The sequence below is a fragment of the Corvus hawaiiensis genome, chromosome 4 (assembly GCF_020740725.1).
Source record: "Corvus hawaiiensis isolate bCorHaw1 chromosome 4, bCorHaw1.pri.cur, whole genome shotgun sequence".
Classification (NCBI taxonomy): domain Eukaryota; kingdom Metazoa; phylum Chordata; class Aves; order Passeriformes; family Corvidae; genus Corvus; species Corvus hawaiiensis.
Window position 1 is genome coordinate 65279475 of NC_063216.1, and position 20688 is coordinate 65300162.

At 43.9% G+C, this 20688-nt stretch overlaps 1 protein-coding gene across 1 annotated transcript in view; it reads right to left on the reverse strand.

Annotated features, from left to right (window-relative positions):
• Window positions 1-7748: 7748 nt before the first annotated feature.
• Window positions 7749-20688, reverse strand: part of SLC2A13 (solute carrier family 2 member 13) — a 149064-nt gene continuing 136124 nt past the window's right edge. The window contains exons 8-10 of the mRNA XM_048300626.1: window positions 15546-15667; window positions 15288-15440; window positions 7749-14191 (exon numbers count right to left, since the gene is read on the reverse strand). Coding sequence (XP_048156583.1) covers window positions 13965-14191; window positions 15288-15440; window positions 15546-15667 — 502 coding nt within the window. The 3' untranslated portion in view covers window positions 7749-13964. The remainder of the gene's footprint in view (window positions 14192-15287; window positions 15441-15545; window positions 15668-20688) is intronic.

Genomic DNA, 20688 nt, shown 5'->3' on the forward strand with positions numbered 1-20688 from the left:
AATCACAACAAATAAAAGTTTCTGATAATATTGTTTCTAGGTTATATTCTTGCCTTGTAAAAAGTTCCTGGTAAAGGTGGCAGGGAGATTCACTGTTTCTAACATCTACTTATAGATCTGTACACCTTCACTTCTAGATAGATATCTCTCTATTTTAACTATGTGTGTGTGTATATATATACATATAAAAGCCTGTGTGTCTGTCTGTGCTGGCATTAGCCAGCTGGCTGCATGGGTTCCTCTTCTTCACAAACTCGGCCTGGGCAAAAGCTTTGCTGGAGACTTCCTTTAACAGAGCAGGAGATTTGCCTTTATAAGGTTAGTATGTTGTACTTTCCCCTTGGAGTCTGATGTTAAAAGATTCACTGGCCTTATTCCCACCAGGTCAGGGGTTTTTCTATGTTTTGTAGAAGGTGTGGGTGACCCAGCCTGGATGAGACTTGTCACCATTCTTTGTCTCTGTTCTCATCATCAAACTAGTGGCTGTGTTTGCTGCTGGGTTTTATTTTTTAAGTGAAGAGCCATTTTTAAAAGAAGGTCTATATTGCTCAATAGTTTGGAGGTTTATGGCTGTGCTATTTTTAAAAATAGCACCTCAGAAATTTCAGTGGACTTTTCTGTACTTGGAAGAAAATAGCATTGTCTTTTATATGTATAAATTGCATACATGGGAAGTGGTTTGCACAGCCAGATTTCTGAACTGTATAACTATCACTTAGCCAATTCACTGCCCACTTCCTAAGGCTTGACATAAGCAGATATTCTTTTTTAGGTTGCCTCCATTTATTGTCAAAGCAAACTCCCTAGTAATTTTTTTTAGTGCAATATTCATCTTCTTCACAGGAGATATAATTTATTTGAATAACAGCTATGATTTTCTGAAAGCTCAGCTGTTACCAGTGGTTTCTAAAGCCCAGCTGTTCACTCAGTGTGACGAAGTCAGTTCAGATTGTGCCACACCAGCAGCGGCCCATGCTGGCTTCAATGAGGACACCTCTGCTTTCCCAACAGTCCCTCACACCTGGTACTTACCTGCCAGTCCTTCCAGTGGTGCGTGTCCAGCTTCCCAGCCTCCCTCACGGCTGAGGTGTCTCCAAGGCCCTTGGCCTGCCAGCCTCCTGCAATACACTGTGCCAGGGGCCAGAGAGTGGCACATCATGGCTAGAAGCTCCAGCACTGTATGCTTTACACTTGGAGGGGTTTTATTACCCCAGCAGATGTAAAACTGCCTTGTGGCCAGAAAGTTCTTCGGTGTCTGGGTTAGAGAGGTGCTGATGACCCAAATAGAGATGAACTGCCATTAACTTGCAGTGGAAGTTCTGCTCCTGATTTCTCTGATGGTGGCATTGTTGCTGGGACTTTGAAACTGTGGTTAGTTTTACACTGAAGTGAGCTACCCAAGTTCAGGCAGATACTCCAGATCTGCAGAGCTGGCCCCTGAGCAGACACATTCCCAGTCTGTGCCTATGAACCTATGGGACAAAGAATGCAGGTTGTAACTGGGAAAAGAGAGACAGTTGCAGCCTATGGATGTATGTGGCGTTTCAAACGCTCTTTATTAAGTTATCACTCATATTTATCATCATTTAAAGCCTCTCAGTGGGTATTGCTTATTTTCACTTCAGCCACTGATATAGAAGCTCTCACAATCTGTCCAGTTCCAGCCAGGTTCCAACCTGGATTGCACCATTTCCCAGTAAGGACTGAAATTCCATTGCTCAGTGCCAGAAACTCACCCTTTGACTGGCTGTAGGTAAGAGCTGCATACATGTCTCTAATGCAATAATTCACCACTTGGGATATGTCAATCACCGTAGATAATCATGTTTCAAAGCCTTTGGATGAGAGTATATAAAATCAAATTACCTTCCCATTTTTACCTGTAATTGCAAAGCAATCAGAAGAAAGAAAACTATCTTTGTAGTGGTTTGTGTGCTGGCAATGATGACAAATAAGGCAGTGTGCTCTTTTTAGCCACTAAAGAAGTATTTGAAGTATTTACATTACTATTATTGCATTAAAAGAGACTTATGCTTTCTCCTTAGCTCAGCACCAGTCTGCCCCTCTGCTGAGGTGCTTTCTTTCCCCTGATTTTTTTGTGACTTCTGGGAAGAGCTGAGTTTGATTTAACAGGAAGTAGTAGACTCAAACTGTGCTTTCTTCAGCTGATAATTCAGCAGCTGATGCTATTAATCCATCAATATTTGCAGCCTACAGCTATGATTGTCATCTCACTATATGCATTCAGGCACCACCAGCTTTCTCTGAGGCAACAGCTTAGGCAGAGGCACTTCTTTTTCATCCATGTCATTCTTCCTGGCAGCATGCTGAGCCTCCAGGGAGGCCATGGAAATATACTTGTTTTTGACTGGGTTTGGAAAGCATCAGTTATAAGTAGAGTTTTAGAAGGGAAAAGGACAGAAGGGTACCAAAAAACAGGAGCATTTGTTTATTGGTGGCAGTCAAATGCTTCTAAATACAGATGGAAAGACTCTCACTGAAAATACTACTGTAAGCTTCAGTCAGAATCAGTTTTAATATGCAGCTTGTAAATTTTTTTCCCTCTAAAATCAGCTCTAATTAGAGTAACCTGCAAGGTAAGGTTTTCTGAATGTCACAAACAAAGAAATTTGTTCATTAATGGACAGTTTGTTGCTGGATGTTCCGCCAAGAGTCTCCACAAACTTCGTAGAAATTCTTATTTCATTTTCATGAAGGATTATCATTATAGGAAATGAGAGGCTTTAGTCTTCATACAAGTAATTATTTCTCTGCTAGAAACTGTGAATTGGCTTTTTAAGGGTTTTAGCACATAGCAGATTGAGGAAGGATGAGTTTTCCTGGAAAAAATATTTAACTCTCTGCATTCAGTGCCTAATCTGTCCCCATGAAAGTCAATGACCTTTCTGCAATACTTCTTCAGCCTCTTCTCCCTGACAGCCTCTGTCGGGTTAGAGGTGACAATCCCAGTCACCCAAATCAGAGCTTGCTTCTCCAGGGCTGGTGATGAGGAACTCCAGCCAGGTCTCCCGACTCTGAGCTGAACACTGAACATTTGCCCCCTCTCCAGCCCCACTGCAGTGACTCCACACCCAGATTGTGCTTGCTCCAGGTGCCATGGCCCTCTGGATGTGCAAGCCAATGGGACCAGCTCGCGGTGAGCTCTCACACAGCACGCAGCTGCAGAGGGTGCTGATACACCAGCTCTTTAGTGACGTGTGGGGAATCTTGGGCCCAAAGACAGAGGGGTGGAGAGTGAGTGAGTCAAGATAAGGCAGGAGGCTGAAAGAGGCCTGTTGAACTATTTAATAGAGCTGAGAGAAAACATGTCCAAATCAACCATTTGTGCACATTTGCAGAGAGAGGGCTGTGATTTACTGCCAGTGTGTCACACTCAGCACATGGGTGCTGGCCTGGCTCAGGGACCCAGAGCTGTGGTTGATCATAGGACAAACCAGTATGTCTTATTGCAGAAGATTTATTTCATTTCCTGGGCTGAAGTCATTGTTGGGAAACAGGAGGTCTGTAAGGAGCTTTGCTCTCCAGAGAAGCTGCACTCCCTGCAGAAAAATTAATTTTTTGAGAACCCCAGACCAGCTGAAGCTGGCAGGGATCCCCAAGCTTGCCCAGTGCAAGACCCACTCATAGCAGGGCCAGCTGGAGCAGGGTACTTTGGGCCATGGCCAGCTGCTATCACCAGACACCCGGACTGGGGCTGAGGGAATAAGCCCTGCCAGGTAGGGGACTCCAGGGAAGCTGTGCCTGCTCACAGCAGCTGCTGCAGATGGAGGCAGCCACTGCCTGAGCCATTTCCTCCCTGTGCTGGGAGCAAGGCAGGAGCCTGGGGCTGGAGGAAGAGGAGCTGTAGGTGTATGCGGAGGGAGGCTGGGGGCTGCTACTGCCCTGCCCTGCTCCCCCTCCTTGGAGAACAACTCCTGCCTCTCTTGCCTCTCCTCACACACATTTCTGTGCAGTAATGAAGAGCAGCAGCGTTTCACCCCAACAGCAGCTCGTCCCTGAGTGCACAGCCACAGAGCCTCCTCCAGCAGCCCTGCAGCCTCAGGCTGCACTAACTACGGGCACTCATCACTCTCCCACCAGGGACCGCGGGGGTCCCAATGCCCTCAGCATCTCCCTATGAATCCCATCGACCACAAGGAAACTTGACAAATGGAGAGAATACAAAAGCTGTCTCCTCTGGTACCAGGCTGGGGGCGGCAGTCAACCTTCACCCAGTTTACAAAAACTTTCCTTGCTCTTGACTTTTTTCCCATCATTTTTAGCTGCCCATGAGAGGAGAGCAGTGGGCACACCAGCCCCAGCTTAGTTCCAAAGCTGCATGGGGCAGCTGCCTCTCACTGAGCCCCCTCAGCCAACCTGCAGGTTATGGGTACCTCAAACACCAGGGAGAGCATGGGAGAAGCCACATCAATCTGATCCTGGCTGCAGTCACATCTTGTGACAATCCAGTAACAGGGCACACTGTCAGACATCCTGGACAATGAAGGAGCTCATTGGGAGCAGTCAGACAGCTTTGATGCCATCTCACCATGAATATATTAAAACAACTACCAATTTCATGGCAATGCTTATTCCAAGGCACCACTTCTCAGTGGGGACCTGGCCACCTGCTGCAGGCCACAACTGCCACTTTAGGGATGGAGAAGTCATCTGGCACTTGCAGGACAGCTCCTTACGTGACTGCCAACAGCCTCCCCTTTGAAACTACAGCTATGCTGAGTGACCCTGAGCGAAGGCTTCAGGCGGAAAATCTGTACATGGGATTTTGTGACAGCTGGATGGGGACATGGGGTCTCAGCAGCCTCAGCTGTGGAAATGGTTTTGAGAAGAAGGAAAAGCTGCGGGGCTGGGAAGGCTGAAAATGCCACATGTTAAGGAGAAGGGCAGGAAGTGCCAACAGAGCAGGGCTTGGCTCACCCTGTTCCTTTTTTACAGATGTGCAAAATTTAAAAAAAATTAAAAATTGAAGACTATGAATCTGAGTCCTGGAAAAAAAACCCTATTTTTTAGAGAGAGATTTAGACCTTCAGTCGCTGCAGCCTCAACCCAGTGCCATCTTCTGACTTTGCCTCCCTCTACCCAGGACAGCTTGACACTGTCCCCTGTCATCACGCATTGGTGTGGCCAAGACACCACATCCCCACACTCACACTTCACTAACCAACCTCCATACCTTATGCCCTACTTCCTTCCTCCAGCCTCTGCTCAGGATTTGCTTTGTGTTCTTTCTGCTCATGTTGCCTTGGCAACCTGATCCAGTCTCAGTTCCACATAGCACCTTGATTATGAAATTTAGCTAATCCAGCCCCCTCTGCCCTCAAATTGCTCATGTATTGCAAACCACCTCACCTCCCTGATGGGCCCCCAAGCTCTCACTGTTCCTTCAGGCATGGGCCTTCCCCACCTCTTCAGCCCCCTTTCTCCACCTTTAATGATATTTAAGTAACGCTCTTTCCAAGGGGAATGGACATGTGATTCACTGCTTTTGTGAAAGTGGGGGGCCTTTGGTTTCCCTTCTCATACCTGAGTCCCCTCAAGGGATGTGCTCCCTTGGCACCAGTGCGCTGCAGCTTCTGCACTCCTTACACTGTGCATCTTTGTAAGGATCTGCTTATTCTGATCTTCTGAAGAATGATCCACACAACAGGGCTCATTCGGAAGCCTTTCGTTTCCCTGCCCCCTTTTCTACCTGCAATAAAAGGCACCTAAGCCCCCCACATGTGGTGCTGGTGTTAATGTGTTACAAGACAGTAGGTAGGTCATTTTGGATGTGTGCTCCTCTTTCTTCCTTCATACAATATATATCTTACTGCTCCATGTATGACCCCCTGCTTTTCTGTTTGGCATTAAGGATTCTATCTGAGCTTTCATGGGATATCACAGCACCCAAAATCAGACTGTGCTAGCGAAGGCAAAGGTTTCACACATCAGAAAAATAGATGGATCCTTGTATCCTCCTGAAACCCAGACCCCAAAATCTCCTATAAAAGTATCCAAACAAATTAACCTCACACAGCCCTCCAGATTTTTCTGTCAAAATCAAGATGCAGAAAATATTCCTGGTAGTTCTCTGGTTAACTCTTAAAAGGCAAAAGCTTTCCAAACTTCAGGTCTATACAGAGCTTCTCAAACACACACACATGCAGGTACTGGGTAGGTCACACATGTTCAACAAGCGGGTGAAAACCTGCCCTGGAGACCAGCTAACAAACAGCCCCAGGACGAGGCTGTAGAACTGCTTATAGCGTGTGACTGGTTCCCACAGCGTTCAGCTGTTTGCTTGATGGGCTGAATGTGTTAGTCTGTCCATCAGGAGCAGAGTTGAGATGCCATTTATTTTGGGTCAAGTGGAAGTGAAACTGCAGCAGCTGAGGCACCCGAGCATGTTTGTGCAGGGAGCTCTGCATGGCTGAGAGGTGACTGGAAGGAAACCAGCTCAGGGGACGATCAGCAGCAGGGCTCTTCAACCAGCCCAGAGCAACTCAGCAGGTGACTGCTGAGATTAGAGAAAAAGAACCTTTTTTTTTAGGCTTGTCTTTAAGTTCCCCACTTACTTCCCACAAACTGTAGGAGCCTTGAAAGAAGCACCTTATGCCTTGCACAAAGCAAAGGCCACACAGCACTGTATGGGTGACTTTAGTTCGGATGGAGCATCACCCAGCCCTCATACCAGGAGGGTCTGATCCTGAAAATGCTCACAAAGATTTGGAGCAACTGCTCTTACTGCCTGCGGTTCAGTTCTACAGAAGTGAGAATGCATTTGGCAGAAATCAATCCATCAGTAGTTGCTTTGTGATAGTAGATGGAGCAGAGAGAAATGGCAGAAGGCAAAAAAATAAGAGTGTTTAACAGCAGAGCCCCCAGATTTTCATTATCTCACAAAGATGCCATGTAGTTTTGGTGACAAGTAATATGAAGTGCAGCCACTCATCACCTTTATAAGCACTATCAGCCAGAAACCCAGAAACAGAAGCTGTCAGTGCACAACGATAAGCTGCCTTGCTCCCCTCCTGGAGATAAGCACTGTCACAGATACAGGATTGCTGAGCAGTCTCCCACTGCCAGCATCTCCCCACTGGCTGTAATCTCTCTGCATCCTGGACCAAAAGGCTACAGCTCTGCCAGAGCCAACTCTGGATCTTGCCAGGATTCGATTAAAGTACCTGTGGTAGGTGGAGGTAACAGAACCATTTTCCACTTGTTCTCGTGGGTGTGATCCCTCTGTCGCCCTGGGGAGCGCAGCCAGGGCAGCCCCAGCACAGCACAGTCACAGTCATGCTGCTCTTTGTTAGCCATCAAACTAATTCCAGCAATTTTCTTAATAAAACACACAGAGTTAGGACATTTCCCCATTAGAAAACAGCACCTCCTGCTCTTTTCCCAGTCCATAACCAAGTCTGACGGTGTAAATTGCTGTAAGGAAACGGGTCTGTTTGCACAGAGGACATTGCAAACCCATGGCAGGACATCGGGACAGTTGGCAGCTCTGCATGCTGCATTCAGCTCTTCAAACAAATCCTCCAGAAAGGAAGGAATACTTACCTGGTGTCACAGAACCATTCTCTGATTCAAAACATGTCCTATTAAGATCATATTCAAAGTTATTCTCACCCTTCCCTTATTTCAGGCAAGCCCATGGCCTATCTGAGCTCATTTTGCTGAGCAATGCGAAACTGCCACCCTAAAAGTGGACCCGAATACCCAAACAAATGAAACCTTGAGAAAAATTGTGTAATTAAGTATCTCACTTTTTATTTTGTTCATTTACACTTCTGGCACTGACAATTCTTTGAAGATATTTATTTTTATGTAAAGACCAAACTTCATTAAAGCAATCAGAAGTCAATTAAATAATTTTACATCACTTAAGTTTCAGAAAATGTACAACACTTTCATACATTATAGGCTTGACCGGTTGGAAATTAAAATGGCACATGTTTGATATGGTTCAGAAATGACTTGGACAACCCAGCAAATTGTTTTGCCAAAACCTGTTTTGTACTGAATACCACAGCCCGTGCCCAGGGATTACAGTGTGCCTGATGGCACCATGTGCACATTACTATTCAGCATGGAACTATTACTATCAATTTGGTCCCCAATAATGTCTCAAATATTCTACACGGCATTTGTCACACAAAGATCCAGTTAACCATTTTGTAGAGGAGTGAGATTCACAATGGAAAGCAGAGACATGACTCGTGCCACTTCCCAGCGATGTCCCGGACCAGCAGGACACTGAGCACATGGAGAATATCAAGCACATGAATAATCCTATCAGTTTCATGGGGACTCTTGGAACACCTGAAATCAAACAGAAGGCAGGCGTGCACTAGGCAGGGCCCGCAGTGAACACAGCACCCCAGCACCATGAAACCATCTCGTTTCACACCTGCTGAGGATCCATGAAGTTTCTCCTGCAGAAGTCACAATGATGATCATACATTCAGTCCTCTACAAAGTCTGTGTCATGTTTAAGGCAGCAAGAGAAATTTGCCTTCATTTTAATGCTTCAGAAACAGATGGTTCCTTTAGAAATAGGTGGACAATATTCATAATTCATCAGTATGCTCCTTATTTATATAAATGTGATGAAAAGCCAAAGCAAATTTTGACAAAATGTTTCTCAACAAAATCAAGGAGTGTAACTGAACTGGACGTGAAGCTTTAAAATTACATGTGCCAGATCATTCACATGTAACATACTGTCTAGGGACAATGTGAAAAAGCAGGGATTTAGATGAAGTCTTATTCTTGAGGCTTGACTCTTGTCAAACTTCCCCTGGCATGAGTGAGCTCTACTGAAGCCAACGAGTGAGCACCTCTGATGAGAGGTGTGAGTAAGATTAAAAACATGCCGCTGTTCACACTAACAGGTCATTGTGGCTAAAGTATATTCTCATATACAGAATTCTGCAACACTATTAACACCCATTTACAAAACACTACAGTGATAGTTATTGGCACATAAAAAACTCTTTCTCTATATGAAAACATACACAAAATAGATAAGAACTGCCATTTTTTTTTCAGACTTTTAAAATCTATATATAGTTGCCTTTGAGGAATTTTAACCCCCAGTATCACAAACAACAATATTTCTTTAACAATGTTCACCTAGAATTTTACTGTGCTGACATTTTTAACACTGCCACAATCTAGACCACTTGTGGATTATGCTTAACTGTACTGTACACAAGGTGATGAAGATTGATAGAAAACCACTAAGATTTTTGCACAAAAATATGACTTGTTAAAATCCAGAGAACAATTGAGTCACTTTATAGGCAGCAGCTACATGTAAGCTGTAAATGTTACCCGCAATAAAAACACATTTTGCCATAAAGCACATACTGTGGCATTATCTGCTTCTGGCCTGGTACGCAAAGCTTGATTTTCTTCCCAATGCAGAGGAATGGGTTTGGTTAGCTTGACTCTCTCAGAAAAAAAGTGCACACATATCTTACTCTTTGAAGTGCTTTGCAGAACTGTCTCTTCTGCCATGATTTCTACCCCGAGATCAATCTCTGCTGCAAAGATTCTGCCTCTTCTGCAGTAGTGATGTTCAGCCAACGAAGCCTCTTATGCAAGTAAAATTTCAAGAGCACTGACGTTGAGAAGTTGAAAGCTGGGCAAAAAGCTGAGAAGTACAGGGTCTGTCTTTTCCTTGCCCACTGAATGCCTGTGGGACTGCACCCAGTACTCCCATGGCCTAAGGCAAGACCCTTGCTCAGGGCCTGTAGCAGCGCCTGAAGGTCAGAACTTCTCCCCAGTGCTCAGCCCAAGTGACTACAAATGGCAAAAGAGATTTCACCAGGGGAAAACTTACTAGCTTTGCCAATTCCACTGCCACATCCTCACCTCCACACAGGCATGGGAGAGGAGCACTAGAGTGCTTCTTCTCCTGACAGTCCCACCATTCCTATCCACAGGACCAAGCACAGTCCCTTGCCCCATCATCCTCACCCCACAAGGGAGACAAGCCAGAGACTACTGTTGGCTACAACACCCATCTTTACTGAAACATGAATTTGTGGTGCTTTTGACACATCATTTCCTTCTTCTTCCCTCCCAACCCCAACTCCTACATGAGTGAAATGCTGCATTATCAACCCATGCAAAAATAAGTTAGTGTTGGCACAATGGTCCTTTGTGATTTACCCTTTCTTGCCCCACAATTTCTGCCAGCATTGTCACTGCACCTCCCAAGGAAATGACATCTACGAGAGTGACCAATCCAAGGTGCCCGCACAGCAATGCAACTCCAGCCCTCCAAACGACTCGTGGGCCTTGCTTTGACTCTATCTATTTTCAAAACAGGTTTGGTTCTCTTGTTAAAGGATTATTTTGATCAACAAAGTGACAAGGGGAAGAAAAAAGTGGCAAATTATCTCCTCCCCCCAACATATTTTGAATTTTGGCGTGGTGAACTAACTACTATATGCAAATTAAAGTGAATTAAATTTAAAAATATTAAAAATGCATCAGGACTTGTTTCTTTTATACTTGGTGTTAGCTCACAACATGTAGAGTCAATAGATAATTCAGAATTAAAATATCTCAAATTGTTGTATATAATCAATATGCCTAACTCTACCAGCAGTATTATTCTAGCACTCCTGATGCACAGAATACCTGAATTATGTGTGCAGTCCTTGTGAAGAAACAATTTCACATCTTCTGCAGAAAGCTTTCAATAAAAGAAAATTGTGCTTAGACATATTATTTATGCTACTTCATAATTTAAAGTCTTGTAGTAAGAAATTATTCAGCTACACTGTATTCTTATTCTTCTATCTGGAATGTTACTAAGTCTACCTTTAGCAAAAATCTCTTCAAACTTAAAATACACATAAATATAAAAAATATTTGCAAAATAGAAACATTTTTCTAATTTTCTTCATAAACTCTAAATGTTCACAGATTCTAAAAATAAAGCCCTAACAGCATAAGATTAACTTGAAGTATCTTATTTCATTTTTAATACACATGATGCTTGGTATTATGTTCTGTGTTTCTAAGGTATGGAATGCTGTCTTGGTGTGAAGTAACCCCAAAAGGAAGACTTAAACCCAGCTCTCTGTGGGCACAGAACAGGGAGGGACAATAAAGAAGCCAATATATAGCCAGGAGGCTGTATTTTGTAGCCTCTTGGACAGTAGCAGTGAAGAATAAAATGCATGTTTCAATCGCTATGTCTTGTGAGAAAGGACAGGGGATACAAACCTTCAGAAAGCTGTTTTCAGTAAGACTGAACCTGTGTGAGAAAATGAGCCCAGCGCTGTACGCGCCGAGCACCCCTTTGAGAATGTCCGTGAAGCAAGGCTGGCAGACAGAGACGGTCTTCTGCTGCTAAAAAGCCCCAGCACTGCCTGCAAAACAGAAGAGGCTGCTGACCCCGTGGCAGTGACCTTTCCAGCGACTTCCCTTCAGTTACGCCCAACACCTGCAGCGGTTCCTCTCCCTGTGGGCACAAGCGCGAGGTCAGCGCTGACACGAGACCGGCACCGGGACGCCGGGTCCCGCCTTGCTCCCGCTCCAGCAAAACACATCAAGCAAGGGAACGTTCACAGGTGTGAAGGTGAGTGTGGGCTTGTGCTTTTGGGGTGATCAGAACCCTAACTCCCCATTCCCAGAAGCCAGTAAATACCCACTTAAACCTATCAACTATGTAAGCACAGGCTAGCTGTTACACACCTGTTCACACACTGCACTAGGTAACAAAAGTGCTCCCCACACAGGTCTTCAAACACATACTTCCTGGTTTCAGAAAAAAATTAATTTCTCCTTAAAATGATTTTGTTCTTGTCTGTGTCAAGCATCTCTTTTTCTCATTTCGGGTACTGCACCTTCAGTGAAGGCTTCAGCAAGGTGACAGCCTAACAGAGACATCCCCAGCGGGGGCATTTGTAGAGAGGTCTGAGTACCTGAGCATTTTCAATAGATAGATCTGGAGATCTCAGCATTTTCTGTAGCTGGTGCTTTCAAGCATAAAAATACTGTGCACTTTAAAGGGAGGCAAGATGGAAGGCATGAGAATCCAGCCCTGTCACCACACAGGAGATGTTCAAGGTCGAGCTGCTCTTTGCAAAGATTCATTTGAAATTCCCTCTGTCCCCTATGTTTTTCCCTTTTAGCCCCAGTCACATCACAGAAGGATTCTTTAAAATGTTTTCTTTCCAAAAATATTTCTCTGATTAACAAAAAAGAAAAAACGAAAACAAAACAAAACAAAACACACCCAGTCCCTGAAGGTCAGTACTTGGACAATAAGAAGTCCCCCCATAGAAGATTAGATAACATAATGTCAGACTTCTTTACAACAAAATTCCATGTTATCCAATAAAAATAACCTAGTAACAAATGTCCAGGCTTGGTTTTGATAACAATCCTACATTAAAAATATTTTTTAACCCAAGAAAAACCCACAAACCAAATCTCTAAAAGCTAATGAACCTAATGACTTCTTTAATCTTTACACAATGAAAAATAAACGTATTTTTACCAAATAAATGGGCATCAGCCCACAGGCAGAGGAATTTTTCCACAAAGGCAAATGTTTCAAAGATAAGAATTTGAATTGTTGATTCTTTCAAACTCATATCTTTGAAGACTTAAAGCAATGAGGACAAGACAAGGAAAAAAAAATAACATAATATTTTTATGTAGCTGCATAAAATTCAATTTGCCAAGGCAAGTAATCATGACAGGCAAATAAAATACCATTTATATTTTCATTACCATGCTAAAGGTAGCCAATTTAGTTTTGTGCCTGACATTTTCTTGACAAGTCTGCAATGCTTCGGTAAGGCAATTAACATGAGATGCAGGCTTCTGCCCATTGCTAGTATTTCTCTATAGAACCAGCAAGACACCAGTTGACTAAGGAAATTTTGAAGAAAAATGTGCTGGGAGTCATTTACTCTGCACATATGAAGATAAACTGAAGGCAATAATTACTCACAAGCAAAAGGCACAGGAGGGATGACCACTGTGCATTTAGCAGCACTAAACCCTCTCCCCTCCTTCTCTTTCTTTTAGCGAACAGTATTTTTGTGTTCAAAACTAGGCACAAACCAATATTTTCAAATGCTAAAAAGGAAAACAAATAGAATTTTTTTCTAACTGAAGCCTCTATGTTGTACCTAGCAATATGTACCAGTACATTTGTATGTGTGGCCACATACTGAGCTCTGTTTTCCTGCTGTCAGTAATTAATTTTTCCAGTTTCTCTCACAAACATAAACTCCCAACTGCAGTGTGTACTCAGGAGCAGCAGTGGGTGGATAACCCGGTGTAGCACAGACACATCACCCTAGTGAACCCCCATCCAGGAGAGTATGGCTCTCTACTTGTTATCTCAAATAAATAATGGAAATTCTCTTTGGGTAAATTTGGGAAATGTCCCTCTGATGGATACAGCTAGTATTTGTATTTTCCCAATCAGCTAAACCTTTTAATTGGTTACTGTTACAGCAGCTTACGCATTCGTCCTTCGTTGTACTGCACAGCAGAGCTTCTTCCTTGGCTCCTATGGGATGGGGATCTGACAGCTGTCAGCTGCTTTCTCATCAGCCAGTCAATTATTTTAGCTTTTGTCAGTATTGGAGATAAGGACAGCCCCTGACCATCTAGAATAGCCTTCTGTATTCATCTGGTACAGTGCACCCTACTAAACACCTGGGGATGCAAGAGTGTCACACACACTTGGTAAAGTCACATAACTGTGGAATTCAATCTCTTTTGGAAGCCATTGCTTTTAGTTATCAAGAAAACGCTAGCATATTGAATTTCCTCCCAAATGGAGCATTTTTGAACATGAAGGCATTTCTAAATACACAGTAGAAAGGAGAACCAGACCAGAAGCAGGGCAGTGAGGTCATCAGAGAGCTGCTTTTCCCCCAGAAGGCTTTTAAATGATTAAATACATCAGCAGCTGAAAATTATTCCACATCAGAAGCATCATTGTCAGAAAGATGGTAATTACTTCCCTTCACCCGAATATACTCAATATACCTCCCTTCATCAGAATCTGACATACCACATGTACATAGCCTGTTTTCAAACAAAGACTCAATTTCCTCCAATTTTTTCCCTTTAGTCTCAGGAAGGCAGCCGTAGATGAAAACCAGTCCCAAGGCAGCAAACCCTGTGTAGAGGAGGAAGGCTCCTGCAATGTAAAACAATTGTTGAAGTCAGTTACAGAGGCTCCTATCCCTTCTTTGTGACAGAGCAGAGGGAGTGACAGAAGCAGCAGGCTGTGGCTTCAAAGGAGAGTGTAAAAGCAAAGGCTGGAGCAGCAGGGTTACAACAATGAGCTGTTGCTGTAGGAGAAAGACTCTTTATTGCCCCATTCCTCAGCAAAGTAAATTGACAAAGGCAATTCCAATGCAAGTGAACGGTAATAATACACATCCTTTCTGGGCAAGTCACTCTGCTCTTAAAATAAACAGCAATTAGATAATCACATGCCCAAATAAAAAAAGCAGATGTGAAAGGCAAGAGCTTCCTTAGTTTGTCTTGACAGTGAAGGACACATTAAGACAACTCCTCAAAATGTAAAGCTCTAGCAAAAGAATGAGTCAGGATTAAAATAGTACTTGTAACTCTTACACCTAATTATTATTTTAAAGTGCTTTGTGGTGGCAATTAATACTGAGAGAGAGCTTGTTCCTGTCCACAATCCACCATACCCAGAGGGGCAGAGCAGGTACCAAAGAGCCAACAAACATTTACCTCGTGTTGCTAGACTGATGGCTCAAAGGAATAACAAGTAGAGCTGAAAGGCTCTGCACTAGTAAGGATGTGAAGGTCACATCAACTCCCTGGCAGCTTAATGTGATTTAAATGACTTATACTGGTGTGGCTGAGCTGTAACCTGAAAAACACTCCACAGGCTCCCACAGACAGCACTTTATCAACAGCTGTATTTCTGCAAGGACCATACGATACTGGCCTTGGATGCTGTCACCTTAAGTGGGAATCAGCATTATTTCACTAAGTCAAAAGTGTTTTTTTTCCCAGCTCTTCTGTTTTAATCAACTGTCTAGATTCTCAGTTAAGGACAGAAAGAAATGTCTGTTACGAAATCTGGACCAAACTCTGTGATCCAAGTGGGTTGCATCAGATCTCTAGTCTTTAAACCACAGTGGTTTGAGAACATGGCTTTGACACTTCATAGCACAACCAGTGGAGAGACCCAGAATCCAGAGAAAATCTCTGTGCCAATGGCAGTACTGCACATATGGACACGTACTGTTACTCACCATAGTATGTCAGATACTCAGCTGTATGCAGAAATGTCAGTGACACGAGCACATTGAAAACCCAGTTGACTCCAGAAGAACACGCGTTTCCTGTACTTCTAGCCCAAAGTGGATAAATTTCAGAATTGACAGTCCAGGGCATAGGACCCATCCCTATGAATTAGGGAAAAAAAGATCGATCTGACTTTAATGGCTGGACTCAAAAAAAAAGTAACATGTAGCCTCACTATTTGACATTTTAAACAAGTATTTTCTTACCAGGTGCAAAGAAAACCAAATACAAGATAAGGCCTAGAAGTGCTGTCCAAGAGTACGGAGTGGGGCAGAAGTTGTATGCCCAAAACAAATCTTCCTTTTTGAATACGGTTTCATTTGAACACCTGAAAATCAACAAAAACCCTTTTTATTAAGGAATATTCAAGGCAATAGTTGACATTGCAATATAAACATGGCAAGTAATGTCTTAATAAAAGCTGGCCAATGTACAAGTAAGATAAAAAAACTTAATCCCTGTTAATTTATCAAGATCTTTGAGCAAAGTTCTACACTCAGAAACGTGTTTTTTTTCTCAAGCCTGGTCTTAGGAAGAGTAATCAGCACAACATTCATGAATTTAAACACTTGCCTTGTATTTACAGATCTTCAAACAACCAGTCTTTACTACACAAGTGGCAATACCAAAGCCAACAAGACCAATTCACAGGAATATCACACAGTGCAAAACTAGCTGCAGGAGCAGGACTTCTGCTAAAGATGCTGCACACAAAGATTAAAGGTCAGGTGAAAATTAGTCCTTGCATTACTGATGAACCAACTACATGCTGCACACTTCAGGTGTAATCAGCAGTGTCTATGGAGTGTGCCAGGGTTAAGTGAAGTTATGAAGAAAAGAGGTGTGTATTTTCCTTCCTACACAGTGAAATAGTTTAGAAGAAGGTAGCACTTGTAATTAGCTACTGAAAGAAAATATGTCTCTATTTCAAGGACCATGTGGAAATTCCATATTTCAAGGAATAGGTATAAGATCAGATATTTCCCTCTGACTGCCACAGTATAACATTTTTAAAAGGGATACTGGCAACTTCAGTTTTTGTTATGATTTTTTTTAAAAAATTAACATTTGTTTAAAGGAACAACAAGTCATAAATGTAGCTAGTGAAACTTTTCAGCTGCCACCACATCAATTGCTAGAGAGGAAAAACCCTATACTCTTGGGAGAGAAGACTTAAGCAGACACTACTCTTTCATATGAAAACAATATTATTTACTTGCAAAGAAGAAATCACAGAAAGCTGAACATCTGCCTGTGTTATGATTTCCAGATCAGTTGAGCACTTATGTGAAGGATATGACCCTCTTGACAGTAGGGAAACCAGAATGAAGATGCCTAGAAGGGGCAATAGGTGGGCAACGAGCTGTGGAGCAACAGCCACCTTGCAATGCTTCAGAGTAGAACAGCAATGTGCTAAGCACTGATGACCAACCCAGCACCGCTCCTGGGCCAAAAATCTTCCTTATGTCATCATTGATGAAAGGACAACATTTAAACCAGGATATCATGGTGAAGTCCCAATGCAATTTCAGGACAGCTGGAAATCCAAAGTTCCAAAACTTTTAAAAGAGAGGGTTTAACCCTACAAATACTGGGAAAATGCACATCTGAAACCCTGGAAAAACCCTAATGCTGCCTTAATGGCAGTAACCTGTAAGATGTGCAGCTCTACTTTGCACTTGAGCAGCAGCTGATCAAGTGGAGAAATGCTGAGCCCTTAATGTGGGGCTGCAATGCAGCCAGTGCTGGTGTGCACCTTTCCACCCTTCCACAGCTCTGCCTGGCCGAGTTCCCCTGGAAAGGCCATCTCATCCAGGACATTGATTCACTTTCACTCTTGAGGTGAAAAACACGTGGAAAACAGGTCAGATGAACACCCCTCTCAAAGACACGTCCTTTGTGCCTGGATACAGACTGCCCCACTGCAAGAACATAGGAGTGCTCAGTTTCACACTGCTTTAACATCATCACTTTTGCTTCTTTTGCCGTTACTCGAATTTCATTTGCAGGTGTTTGTAATGAATACAAGCTGATGAGCACTTTTAAGCATCTTGATGCTGAGATGAATTTCTCCATTCTGCCCAGCCAGATTGGCAGCTCTGTAGAGAAGGCCTCATGCTTTCTCTCAAACAAAACTGTAAACAAAGACATACTTGGTTTATTATCCTGCATCCTTCTCCATGAGCACAAGCTACCATGCTGATTCATACAGACACAACTGCAGGCAGGTCAGCATGTTTCCTTCCCCTGCCATCTTTCCCCAGTTGTGTCCTACTTTTGACAGAGTGGAACACAAATGATACAAGGGAAAACCAGATGTCTCCAAAACCTCCTGTGACTGAGGCCACTCATCTATTCTCTGCTGTCTGCCCCTAACTGAGAGGAAATTTTGTTGCAAAAAAGCAGATTCAGTGCAATGAAATGGGAAAAACAGCACTTGAGACAAGATTTGATAGAAACCTGGCAGTAATAAACTGTGCTTTGCTTATCCTTTAGTTGTAAACCAGCATGGTACACAGAATAAAGGCAAAAACATCTGCATTTGCTGGCATCTTGCAGTGCTGGGAATGTTAAAAAAATAACACTCCTTCATGGCTGAAGATTTGTTCAAGCTCTATTACTGTGTTAATTCTGCTATACCCCTATTTCTATAAGACCTATTATTTTGCTGAAGAACATATATATATATAATTAGCATACAGTGTATTATCAAACAAAATTCTGAATTTTGTCCTGCATGAAGGGACCATATGTGATGGAAGCAGAGGAGCAGCTACCCATTGCTTCATAAGCTGAAACACAGAAGAAAACCAAAGAATCATAGAATGGTGGGAGCTGAAAGGGACCTTAAAGATCATCAAGTTCCAACCCCTGCCTTCCATGCACAGGGACACTTTTCACTATCCCAGGTTACTCAGAGCCCTATCTAAACTGGCCCTGAACACTTCCAGGGATGGGGCACCCACAGCTTCTCTGGACAACCTGTTCCAGTGCCTCACCACCCTCACAGTAAAGCATTTCCTTCCAACACCTAATCTAAACCCACCCTCCCTCAGCTTACAGCCACTCTTCCTTGCCCTATCACTACCTGCCCTTATAAGAAGTCCCTCTCCGTACTGGAAACCTGTGTAGGGTCTCCCTGGGGCCTTCTTCTGTCCAGGCTGAACAACTCCAACTCTCTCAACCTGTCTTCATAGAAGAGATGCTCCAGCCCTCTGATGATCTTTGTGTTCTCCTCTGGAATCACTCCAGCAAATCCATGTATTTCTTGTGTTGGGGGACCCAGACCCCAGACAGGGTCTCATGAAAATGGAGCAGAGGGGAAGAATCACCTCCCTCAGCCTGCTGGTCACACACAACCTGGACAGAGTCTAGGACATGACCAGGTTTCTGGGCTGCAAATGCACACTGCCAAGTCATGTTGAGCTTCTTGTGAATCAACATCCACAAATCCTTCTCTGCAGGGCTGCCCTTGACCCATTCTATGCCAGGCCTGTGTTCGTGCTTGGGATTGTCTGGGTCAGGTGCAGGACTTGCACTTGGCCTCGCTGAATTTTAAGATGATGAACTTTATCTATCAGCAGTCCTGGCAAACTGGCGAAGTTCCAGCTGACTAGAAATTAGCAAATGTAATGCTCATCTTTAAGAGAGTCGGAAGGATGATCCAGGGAACTACAGATCTGTCAGCCTAACCTCAGTTCTAGGTAAGGTTATGGAAAAGATCATCCTGAGTGCCATTACATGTCACATGCAAGACAAAGAGGGGATCAAGCCAGCTAGCATGAATTTATGAAAGGGAGGTCCTGCTTCATCAACCTGATCTCCCTTTATGACAAAGTGACCCACTTAGTAGGTGAGGGAAAAGCTATGCATGTGTCTATCTAGACTTCAGTAAAGTGTTTGACACATCTCCGACAGCATCCTCAAAAAACTTGATGCTTGTGGCTTGGATGGGTGGACCCTTCAATGGGTAAAAAACTGCTTGGATGGCCAGGCCCAGAGAGTTTTGGTCAGTGGAGCTAAATCCAGTTGGCAGTCGATCCCTAGTAGTGTTCCTCAGGGCTTAGCTGTGGGCCAGTCCTGTTTAACATCCCTATTGATGATCTGAATGTGGGAATTGAGTGCACCCTCAATTAAATTTGCAAATTTTAGCACCCTCAAGTAAATTTGCAAAGTTGAGTGGGAGTGTTGATCTGCTTGAGTTTAGGAAAGCTCTGGAGAGAGACCTGGACAAAATTGCAGGAGGTTCAATAAGGCCAAGTGCTGGGTCCTTCACTTGTGTCCCAGCAACCCTATGCAGTGCCACAGGCTGGGGCAGGAGTGGCTCGAGAGCAGTTTGGCAGAAATGCATTGGGGCGTGCTGGTCAACAGTGGGCTCAGTATAAACCAGGGTGTGCCCAGGAGGCCAAGAAGGCCAATGGCATCTTGGCTTGTATCAAGAAAGTTGTGGCCAGCAGCACCAGGGCAGTGATCATCCCACTGTAATCAGCACTGGTGAGGCTGCACCTCGAATCCTGTGTTCAGTTCTGGGCTCGTCACTTTAAAAAGGACATTGAGGTGCTGGAGCATGTCCAGCAAAAGGCAGCAAGGCTCGTGAAAGGTTTAGGAAACAAATCTTGTGAGTAACGGCTGAGGGAGCTGGGTTTGTTTAGTCTCGAGAAGAGGAGAGTCAGGGGGCATCTCATCGCTGTCTGCAACTACCCAAAAGGAGGTTGGAGTTAGGCAAAGGCCGGTCTCTTCGCAGTGCCTGAAGTAAGAGGACCAGATGAAATGTCCTTAAGCTGAGACAGGGGAGATACAGGTAATTTTTTTTAGGGTGGTCAGGCACTGGAATAGGTTGCCCAGAGAGTGCTGGAGTCACCATCCCTGGACGTGTTTAAGAGGTGTCTGGGTCTGGCGCTGGGTGACGTGCTTTAGTAGTTACAGTGGTAGTGCTGGGCTGACGGTCGGACTTGATGATCTTAAAGGTCTCTTCCAACCTTGATGATTCTATGAGGTTCACATGGGTCAACCTCTCAATCCTGTCCAGAACCCTCTGGCATCCCTTCCCTCCAGCATGTTGACAGCAGCACAGAGATTGGTGTTGTCTGCAAACTCCCTGAGGATGTACTCAATCCCTTTGTCCACGTTGTCAACAAAGACCTGAAACAGGACCAGTTCCAGTACTGACCCCTGAGGAATGTCACTGGTGTGCACTTGGTCGTTAAGTTGTTGACTGCAACACTTTGAGTGACCATCCAGGCAATTCCCTGTAAGTGGTACAAATCATGCAGTCAGGTACCAGTGCAAAGGGTTTGTGTGTACCAGTATGCTGGGTAACAGTCACATCGGTACAACCAGTGAAGACAC